The sequence below is a fragment of the Toxorhynchites rutilus genome, chromosome 3, assembly GCF_029784135.1.
Source record: "Toxorhynchites rutilus septentrionalis strain SRP chromosome 3, ASM2978413v1, whole genome shotgun sequence".
In the NCBI taxonomy this organism is placed as follows: domain Eukaryota; kingdom Metazoa; phylum Arthropoda; class Insecta; order Diptera; family Culicidae; genus Toxorhynchites; species Toxorhynchites rutilus.
The window spans coordinates 249,163,138-249,174,599 of record NC_073746.1 but is presented as its reverse complement, the minus strand read 5'-3'; the positions used below and the strand labels follow the sequence as shown (position 1 = coordinate 249,174,599).

At 40.2% G+C, this 11,462-nt stretch overlaps 1 protein-coding gene across 1 annotated transcript; it reads right to left on the bottom strand.

The window, feature by feature from the left end:
• Positions 1-6,692: 6,692 nt before the first annotated feature.
• LOC129778351 (putative leucine-rich repeat-containing protein DDB_G0290503) lies at positions 6,693-9,114 on the bottom strand. Its single transcript, XM_055785216.1, has 5 exons — positions 8,958-9,114; positions 8,583-8,902; positions 8,358-8,527; positions 6,998-8,298; positions 6,693-6,939 (listed from the first exon to the last, which is right to left on the bottom strand). The coding sequence occupies exons 1-5, from the start codon at positions 8,973-8,975 to the stop codon at positions 6,835-6,837; spliced, it is 1,914 nt and encodes a 637-aa protein (XP_055641191.1). The 5' UTR covers positions 8,976-9,114; the 3' UTR covers positions 6,693-6,834.
• Positions 9,115-11,462: the final 2,348 nt, after the last annotated feature.

Genomic DNA, 11,462 nt, shown 5'->3' with positions numbered 1-11,462 from the left:
ACGATACGTCTTATGGTTGTCGGAGTATCCCAGGAAAGTCAACTTCTTCGCTTTTGGCTCAAACTTTTTCCGCTTCACATCCGGGATATGCACGTAAGCTTGACAACCGAAAATTCGCAGCCTCGAAAGATCCGGTTTCGATCCAGTCCACAGCTCAAACGGAGTTCGGTCGACAGCCTTTGACGGTAGACGATTCTGGATGTGAGCAGCTGTTAAGACTGCCTCACCCCAATAGCGCTTAGGTAATCGCGCGTCAAGCAGCATACAATTTGCCATTTCTTGAAGTGTCCTATTCTTCCGCTCGGCAACACCGTTGGACTGAGGTGAGTAGGGAGAACTGAACTGCGCCTTAATGCCCTCGGCCTTATAGAACTCCTGCAGATTCTCACCGGTATATTCCCCGCCACCATCAGATCTCACTACACGAACTTTACGCCCAAATGAGTTCTCCGTCCAGCGAACGAACTCCATTATCTTGCTTGCCGCCTCACTCTTGGCCTTCAACAGAAACACCACACAGAAGCGACTATAATCATCGATCATAGTCATGAAATATTTGTTGCCGCTTGGTGTAGGGTTCTCCATGGGCCCGCAGAGGTCGGTGTGGCGTTCCGTTACCTTTAGAAACGGGTTCCTGGCTAGCTTTCCCTTGAGGCAACATTCGCACACAATCCGTTCACCGCAATCCTTCATCACAATACCGTCTACCAACTCCTTCGATTGGATTTCGCCCATGATGTCCATGCTCCGGTGACCCATTCTTCGATGCCAAATGTGTTGACATTGCTCGAGGTGGTTCCCTGTTACCATCATGCACTGCTCGGCCACTTTTAATATGTATTGGTTTCCGTGCATCACACCAACCGCTACGACAACATCATCCACGGACTTGATTTCACACTGGTTCGCTTTGAAAACAACGTCGAATCCTTTCAGTGCCAGCTTCCGGACGGATATGAGCCCCCCTTCCAAGGCAGGCACGTACAAAACGTACTCCAGCGTGATCGCAATACGTTTACCAGTTCCGTCCACACCGAACACCACACCACTTCCGCTTCCGGCTGATTTCGTCTTGGTTCCGTCTGCCAATGTCACTTCAACTACGACGCCTCTCTTGAAATCATTGAAGAAACTTCGATCATTTGTCATGTGGCACGTACAGCCACTATCTATGGTCCAAGCACCAGGGATCACATCACCTGCCATGAAACAAACTGCACCATACTGCACATCACCACCATCTGCTACTGGTTTCCGTGACGCAGATGCAACGTCCGCTTGCTTAGCTTGTTGCTCCGGAGTTGGCTTCTTGGATCCTTCCGAGTTATCTTCTTTCTTCGTTGCAAGGAATTTTCGGCAATTTCTCCTGAAATGACCCGGCTGGTTACAAAAGAAACACTTTTTCTTTTCACTTTTCGGCTTCGCATCCATCCTTAACGCTTTTTCTTCTTTATGACTCCCCGGCTGACTCTCGCGCTTTTGATGTTCATCCCGCAATCGTGTAACTACCAGGTCCATCGTCAGGTCCTCCTGCTGTCGATTCTCCAGTGAGGTAACGAAGCTGCTGTATGATGGAGGCAAGCTGCGCAATAACATAATGATTCTTAGCAGCTCTCCCAGCTCAACACCAGCATTGTCGAGCCGCTCAAAAAGATTTTCCATTTGCTCAATGTGTCCTTCTATATCGCCACACTCACCAAGATTCAACGCGCACAACTGCTGGAGGAGTAACGCCTGGTTCCCAATCGTCGCTTTTTCGTGGTAGGCTTGAAGGTTCTCCCACATCTCTCGTGCAGTTTTCGCTTTCTTGACGAAGCGCAGCTGGCTGTCCTCTACGAAAAGAGCAATCGACGTACGAGCCCTCCGATCATCCTTTTTCCACTGCTGGAACCTATCGTCCACTTCCTCCGGCTTGGCCATCTCGATGACGTCCCAAACTTCCTCGCGTTCAAGCATCGTCTTCATCCGATACTTCCACGAACCGTAGTTTGTGTTGTTCAATTTGGCAAAAGAAAATTTAACGCTATCCACCATTTTGTTTCGTGTACTTTTTCACCGACGCACACAAAATCCTCGGAAAGTCTTCCGGCAACAGTTTTTCCGCGCAAAAAATACTCTTTCCTCTTTTCCGACACTGGGTCCGATAACCTGTAGGAACATCCACTCGCAGAGTCGGGGAAATACTCGAAAAAGAAGAGAAGCAAAAGAAATACTCTTGGAAAAACTAAAATGAAACTCGCGATTACTTTAAACGAAACAATCGTGCTTTATTGAGCGGTTACTAATAGGGAATGAAAGAAAAAAAAATGACATTTTGAACATACGCTTCATGCGCCAAGGTTGTATGTACCACCAGGTATGTTAATTTTACTATGCTGAAGGTAGTCATTCTATTCCAACACGTTCAGGATTGACAAAATTCTTCTCAACATACGGAATACCCAGACTTTTAGTCAGTGACAATGAACCAGCACTAAAGTCCGTTGAAGTAAGAGGTATGTTAGAAGAACTAGGAGTCGAAACATATTTCACGCCGTCCAATAAAAGCGAAGTGAATGGAATTGTTGAACGATTCCACTCAACAATTGAAGAAATGTTTCGCTGTTGTAAATCGAAACATGAGGGTTTGAGTAAAAAAGAGTTGTTTAGAGTCACCGTAGCACTTTATAACGTCACTATTCACTCTTCAACCAAGATGCGACCCAAAGAAGTATTCCTTGGAATAAAAGAGGGAGAGGTGAGACCCAATAATATTGAAGAAATTGTTAGGAAAAGAAATGAAATTTACAACGAAGCAACATTAGCCCTCATAAAAAACAAAAACAGGATTTACAGCACCACAACAAGAACAAGGAAACTGACCCACCACTGGAAACGGACGAATCAGTATACGTAAGTATAAACGGTATCAAATCGCAAGAGATAACTCAACAACCTTTCAAGATCAAAATGGAAGAACGATACATAAAACAAAAATAAGACGTCAGAGGAAATGACGTCTCGAAACCCAAAGTAGTACTCACATATTTTTTCTATTCCAGATTAGCCCTTGATGTTACAGCAGAAGTGACGATAACAGACCTCACGCGACATGATGGAATAATAGCGTTTAGCGAGAGAGAAGCGAAGATTATCACATCTCAACATTTCCATCTCCACATCGTGGACTTGGAAAAGTTCGAAAGTAGTTTCACCAACCTCCAGTATACGTTAAACCAGTTCGAACGACAAAATTTCACGAAACCATACCTTAAAACATTGGACATTAGGATGAAACAAATCTCCGACAATTACAAACAGTTGAAACCCATACACCGACAGAAACGAGGACTCTTAAACCCATTGGGAACGTTTATCAAATCATTGACCGGTAATTTAGACGACGACGACTTACAATAAATCCGACAGACGATAGAAAATTCCAAAACCAAAACCAACACACTTATTGACAACAACAACCGACAAATTAGAATCAATCAGCAATTCGAGACAAAAATTAACGATTTAATTAAACACGTAAACGAAAACCAAATTGAGGTTTTAAGAAGAATATCGAGAATTGCCAATAACGTAAACACAGAATATGAAAATCATCTAAAAGGAATAGTTCACGATTTATTTTTCAATCTAGATCTACTAAACAACCAACTAAGAGACATTTTTGAAATTGTACAACTATCGAAAATAGGGATTTTATCTAGGGCAATATTAAACAATAATGAAACAGAGTTTGTACTAGAAAAATTAGAAGAACAAAATGTTCACATTAACAATATTGATCAAATTTATGAATTTCTTAGTATAGAAACACATCATGAATGTACAAAAATAATATTTGTAATCAAGATCCCAAAATTTATGTCAGAAAAATTCCGATATATTAGATTTGAAACATTACCAAGAAAAAACAAAATTATATCAACACCTTTCAATATTGCCATTGTCAGTAAAGAGTTAAGTTTTGCCACAAATATGGCATGTACCATTGTCGAACAATATAGAATTTGCAATAGACAGGAGATTGCTAATATAACAGGCGACGGTTGTATCCACAACGCCCTTCGAGGAGACGACGCATCCTGCCCGTACGAGAATCATCGAGACATCATGAACATCACACTCATCGACAGCCACACTTTGATCATTAAGAACGCAATCCAACCAGCGGTAATTTTGAAATTTTTTTCTTTGCGTTATTTGCCTTCTATAAGTACGCTGTTCTGACCCCAATTTAAACTATTTTCTATCAATTTCAGATATTCTCACCAAAACTTGCCATTATAATACAAAATTATCTTTAAACACAATTTGTGTATGATATTTTTTTACTACTTGCAAGCAAAAGTGATTTTAGTTTACCTAGAGTACTAATTTGGTTTGGTAAAAATAATTTTCATTCATAATTTTTATTTTAAAAGCACGTTCATTTCTTTTGCAAACCCATATTGTCATGCCTGCTCCCCCATTTCGTAATACGAAGCTCAATGCCGTCAACGCGGATAGGAGTGGATTTTAAAGCAACAACGATCCTTGACAAACCAGACCTACAACAAGTGGATTCACTTCGCATCGAGAATCGGAACCATATCGAATTTTTACAAAGGGACCACCACATACTACAACACACAACAACAGGACTCCTTACTACATTCGCACTTATAATTATCGGGCTGATAATCTGGAACATGAAGAGAAGCAACAACTTTCCGGAAGAGGTAAAACTAGAGAATAACACCACAGCCATAGCGTCTTCTTTGTCCACAGATCAAGAACAAATAGAACCATCCTTGAAACATCAACCAAATCTAAATTCACCTGTAACTGAGGACACCTATCAATGCAAAATTCATCAAACAAAGGATAATGCACAATTTAAAGATTCGGGACGAATCTTCCCCCCGGGAAGGAGTAGTTACCCACTGGATCACCCACGAGCCCAACAAATAGTCCACGTACCCTAACGAGTTATCCAGCGAATCGCCCACAAGCCCACAACAAATGGTCCACGTACCCTAGCAGATAGTCCACGTGCCCCAAAGGAGGTCGTTCAACCACATAGCGATCACCAGCACCAAGTTTATCGGGAACGCAACATCAGCAGTGACGAGTCCAGAGGCCAATCAATCGCATATCGCTACATCATCGATCAGAGTGCTTGGTGCACGCATATTGCACCATCGGCATTTCAAGCGCACCGAAACACTGATGAACGAAATCCATTGATCAGCAACCCCGATGCCAATGACGAAAAAAACCGCAGTCAGCAGAACGTGGCAGCCGGATGCCTCGTTAGGGACTTGAGTTTAGTTTTAAGTTAGAAAAATAAAGTCAGTCTTTTCCCAATATTCAACTATGACGATTCGGTCCTTGTAGTTTTTAAAAACTCCCCCGAACCTCCAAACCCGTTAACTTATATATATATATATATATATATATATATATATATATATATATATATATATATATATATATATATATATATATATATATATATATATATATATATATATATATATATAATCTTATCTGATAGTTTAAAGTGTTAAATCAAGAACCTCTTGTATAATAGAGTTGACAAATATTGGGTCGTTTCCTTGGTTACAAATGTTTATATAATTTTACATTAAATATTCAAGCAAACATTCACTTCTGATGTCGCTACTGCCCCAGACCGTATGGTGGGCTTTGACGTCACATCCTATGATGAATTGTTTGTTATTTAATTTACAGTGTTGTATCAGCGCAGCAACTTCAAATGGAGGAACTTCAACGTTGTCTCCTGGGAAATAAGCCGAAGCGACGATGATAACGGGTTCCCCTCGGGTCGTTGGAACCTCCAATTGTATTGCCATGATGTCACGGTTGATAAATTCTGTAATCGGTACACACCTTATCCCGTATAAGAACCGCTGCTCGTGGTGCAGTTTGTGTGCTGTCATAGAGAAGCTTACATTTTTGTGTAGAGATTCCTCGAATCCTAGAATTATAGAACCAAGACATATATTGCACTCTAAAACCTTCATATACCTGATTTGATTTCATTTGATTAATTCTCGAGTAATTAAAAAATTTGGATTTCATCTGTATGGCAGTCCCCACTACGAGAGGGGGAGGAGTGTCTAACCATCATAGAATCATTTATTGCACCTTAACACCTCCACATGTCAAATTTGGTTTTGTTTGCTTGATTAATTCTCGAGTAATGCAGAAATTCGTGTTTCATTTGCATGACAGAACAGAGTGTATTACCACCATAGAATCATTTATTGCACCCTAAAACCTCCACATGCCTAATTTCGTTTCATTTGCTTGATTAATTCTCGAGTAATGCAGAAATTTTCGATTCACTTGTATGATATCTCAACCTTCCACGGCCTCAAAAACCCCTACGTACCAATTTTCATGTTGCCAAAAAGCCAAAAAGAAGAAGAAGAAGAAAATAAAAGATCAGTTTTCGCGAATTTTTGGAGCTCAACAAATCGATCCAAAAAATTGAAAATCGGAGAGGAAAAGATCGATCCAAGATCGTCCAATCCTACCACACTCTTAACTTTATTTTTACTAGTATATTCTAGAAACATGATAACATATTCAATATATATTCAATATGTTATCATGTTTCCTTAATTCTAAGGTTATTGTTAATACAAATTGAAACGAACGAAAGTTGTTGTGGATTAAATATTGATATATTTATATTTTTCGCATATTCTGCAAATTCAATCTGTTATGAACATATATTTAATGTCTTGTAAGTTCATTCAAATAAGAAATTGAATTCAAATGTATTATATAGGAAGAGTATACATTACATCCTTTTACCATAGCTGATATTTATGCGTCCTGATGCCTGCGGAAAAACGGCTTCACAAGTCGAATAGAGGAACCGCTCGAAAAATTGCCAACATCTAGTGTCTCATCGTCGATGTTGATTGTGCTCTGCGCAAAAACATACTTATATCGGTTGGGTCCGCTGTGACACTATACTAATACTTACCGCTAAACTCAAATTAAAATCGTTATTTGGTCCAAATAGATTTGGAACGTTGTTTGCTTGTTGCTGTTGAGGCTGCTGCTGCGGTGTCTGTTGGGGGAGATGGGATGGCATCGTATGTTGGAAGAAACGCATCGAGCCACGCTTTCGTTGTACGCTGCTCTGGAAAGTGCTGTAGTTAGAATCACTGGGCAGCGTTACTTCCTTATTTTCAGACGACAACCGAATCTTCTTGGCCGAGGCCGCCGCCTGATCAGCATTGAGATCAATCGAATGTAGTGGCGTGGAAGTTACTTGAGCAAGCGGCGATTTAGACAATTCACTTTGCTTATCATTTCTAATAACACGAGGCTGTTGCTCCATCGTAGCAACCTTAGATGTCTGATGTTCGGCAAGCGCCGACTCTAACTGGGAAATTTTGACCTGCAGTTTCTTAGCTTCTGAAGCTTCATTCCTCAACTTATTACACTCCTCTTCTTTCTGTTTGAGTTGGTTTCCCATGGATGACATTTTTTCTTTATTATCAGACATTTTTCCTTGCAGTTGCAAAATCGTAGTGTTTTTTTCGCCCAATTCTTCCGATGTACGTTCAACCCGACATTGAAGCTCATCAATTTTTACTTGAAATTGCTGTTTTTGATCCTCGAACTTCTTCTGTTCGCCATTTAGTTTAGAGTGGAGCGAAAAAATCTCTTTATTCCGATCCTCCAGGATCGTCTGCATACCACCAACTTTATTTTCCAGTTCTTCAATCTTGTTTTTATCGCATTCATATTTTTGGTTTTTGTTCGATTGTTCCTTAGTCATTTTCTCAACAGTTTCTTCCATCTTCGTCATTTCTGAGGTCATTTTCTGAAGCTTTCTGTTCGCTTCCACACATTTTTCGTTAGCCCTATTTATCTCATCTTGGTATCTAGTTTGCCATTGTGCGTTACACTCTCTTAGTTTCGTTTGCATTTCTTGTCCCGTTTGATTCAACTTTGTTTCCAACCTTACAATCTCCGTAGAATACTGTGTTTTCTCAGCCAAAATCGTATCGGCAGTTTGCTTCAGTGCAGCATTTTTCTGAACCTCGCTAGCGAGGCGGCACTGTAGCTCGTTGAGCTCATTATTAAGCTTATTCATGTGACCCTCTATTTCGTTCAGCTTTGCTGAATGAGATGAAGTAAGTGATTTTTGCAATGTTTGTGCTTTGTCGAGTTCCTGCCTCAGAATAGTATTCGTCGTTAATGATTCACGTAGTTGTTCTTGGAGTTTATTATTACGTTCCGATTCCGTCTTGGCAATGGAAGTTTGTTTTTGCACTGAAATAATGGAATAATCGATGAGGTAATAAATATTCGAACCAGAGAACGAAACGCACCTTCCTTTTCCATATGGTCAATCTTTCTATGATACTCAGACAGCTCGGATCTAAACGCTTGTACATTCTTGATAAGCTGCACCCTTTTCATGTCCAGTATCGCTATCATGTCTACAGTAGTATTATAACGCTCAGTAGACGCATTGACAGCGCTTTCAAGATCTTGTGCTCTAGCAGACAAAAAATTAAAAGATTTATGCGAACAGTAATACACATTCAACATACGCTTCCTGCAAACACTGAATTATCTTATTGTTTTTGGCCAGCTCCAACTGCAGCTTCGCCTTCTCGGCCGATCCATTCTCCAAAGCCAGTTGTAAAATGTCCACCTGTTTTTTGTATCGCGCCTGCAGAATGCGGGATTTGGCTAATTCTCCAACGATTTCAACCTTGCTACAGTCCAGCAGTGTTCGCAATTCCGCTACTATTTTCTGGCTGGTTTCACGACTCGCAGACTCAGAATCGTTAGAATCACCAGAAGAAGAGCGATTGTCGGCATGATGTACAACTTCATCGAATTCTGACCCTTGATTGGAGTCACCGCCCTGGAAATTTACATTATATGATGTCCTCAGATTTCCTACAGTTAAAAATACTAACTTGTTCAGTGTAGTCCATGCTGGTATCCGAAAAACTAAAGAACAAACAGAACACGCTGTAGCACAACTCAAGGACCACGTGGAATTAAATAGTTTTACATTTTCCCAACCTCACCTTAAATGATTGGACAGTTTTTGCATTTTTTTCTGATTTCTTAACATCAATTCAATATACTATAAATAAAGGTGATGAAGATGATGGAGTGTATTTGTGTACAGAAAAATAACAAAAATATCATAAATATGTACTTCCAATTTTCATGCTTTTGAACTTAAATACCAAAATGCTAAATTGTACCGCCATATTTTTATAATTCAAATGTTCAAAGACCATATGGTATTGTTTTTTTGCTGAAATTGTGCTCGATGGCAGACTGCCAAGTCACACAGACGGAAACACACAAGACGGCTCTCCCGCGCGATTTTCGCAATGACAACAAGGCGCCTAGAAGTATATCCTAAGGTGAGGCCATTTCGTCACTAAGTTGGTTAAGGGATCGGTATTTGAAAACAGTACGGAAGAAAGCAGAAGGGGAATTATTTGCTTGTAGCGTGAAAGAGACAGATTGATCACGTGCGAGTTTCGGCACTAGCGTATTGTGTTTTGTTTACAAACTTCCAAGACTTCCAAGATGGCTGAAGAGTGGTTTTAGCAAGTTGGCCCACCTTAGGAACTGCTTGGAAGAATAGTTGACGCAACGTGACGAGACGGATCGTGAACGTGACGTAGATGTTGTATGTGAATCGCACTTAGCGTAAGAACACACTGGACGGCTCTCCCGCGCGAATTTTTGCAATGACAGACCGCCGCGGAGCCTCGATAATGGAATGTGTATGATATAAAACACACAAGGCGGAGCGGGTGTGTACGGTTCCAAAAACACTGTTGTACGGTTCCTCATTCGCTACGGTGGCTCGATGAAGATGATGCGTCGCAACGGTTTTGTAAGAGTATTAAGTGCGATTCACATACAACATACACGTCACGTTCACGTCCTGTCACGTCACGATACGTCAATGATTCTACCATGCAATTCTCATGAAAACATTCACATACACCAGCAACGTAACGACCCGTCAGCATACGTTCAACGAAAACGACCGGCAGGGTTTGTAGAAAAGAATAATTGACGGAGACGGACGGCTCGTTTGGTTTTTGTCTGGGCTTTGTGTCTCGGCTTTTGTTTTGATTTGGTTGTACAGTAATTTACATCTACATCGACATTAAGCTAATTGAACAGATCTGTGATGCAACACGTTTAATTAGACATTTTTACCTCTAGTTGGACATTTTTTGTAAACATTGAGTTCGGGGCCCAAATTATGGCCCCACATTGAAAGTCGCCAGCAGTCGCAAATGTCCAATTACTGGTCAAAACCGACTTCAATGCGACACTGAATGGTGCCTCAGCATATCGCTTTATAAGTAACTCACTGTACTTTTTATGCCAACATAACTCTTAAGGCCCATTTATACGTTGCTAGTAGCTGACTTTACAGTGAGCAGCTACTGGGCCGGTGAACTCGCTTGACAATTGGTTGACTCGCCTTGTCCGTTCACACAGTGTGAGCTGCTGACGAGAAACTAGATACTACTGCATTGGCTTACCAGGGATGCCAGATGATTTTTCAAATGTCCATCAAATAGTCAGAAACAGCAATCAGGTCCGAATTTGTCAGATGATTGATCCCAAATCGTTCTCTATTGACAGTTTTTTATTACACATTTACACATTTTTATCGCGAAATACACGCTGACCGTGTATAAAAACACTTTGAGCTGAATTTCTTCGAACTGAAGGTACTATCCGAAAAAGCAGAAGGGCAAAAGGATTTGGGCCAGGAATTGGATGCAAGGAAAAGGAGCAACAAAAGTAATACTGAAGGTACTCTACGATGATGATCCTCTAGAGTACAGAGCAGTGTTGAGAAAAACACCTGAATAAGTGGAAACACTGTTGGAATTCATTGGTCCAAAAATACAACGCCATGATACACTCATGAGAGGTGCTATACCTGCAAGAGTGAAATCAAAAAACGACATTGATGTGGCTTTCTTCTGGAATATCGTTCAGATTGTTTTAGAATCTCGAAAGCATTCATAGCTAAGATAATTCCGGAAGTATGTGATGCTATAAATGGCAGTCTAAAATATTTTTTAAAATTTTATTTATTTCGCCTTGCCAACAGCTTGTACCAATTCGTGAAATAAAAATGATAGTAGATTTGCAAGTGAATGAATGAAAATGTCCTTTTTTAATTCGAATATGTATTCTGTTTCTTAGATCAATACTTTTTTTTGCAAGTTGTGTGTGAATTTTGAATGAAAATTGTGCCTGATAATGATTCTATATTAGAGATTCTCAAGAAAACTATCTCAAAAAGAAAGCGTGCCCGCCAGCGTGCAAAACAAAATAACAACGATTTCGTTTAGAAACTATGAGATTTTTATTTATTTTTCCAATAATTGTAAAGTCTATAAATATCTTCGTATATTTTCAATTAT

Bases quoted from the DNA above. Each gene is read 5' to 3' on its own strand.
- LOC129778351 (XM_055785216.1), bottom strand. The intron at 8,528-8,582 runs GTATGTTGAATG...TTTGTCTGCTAG, and splicing joins ATTCAGTGTTTGCAGGAAGC to AGCACAAGATCTTGAAAGCG. The intron at 8,299-8,357 runs GTGCGTTTCGTT...CCATTATTTCAG, and splicing joins TGACCATATGGAAAAGGAAG to TGCAAAAACAAACTTCCATT.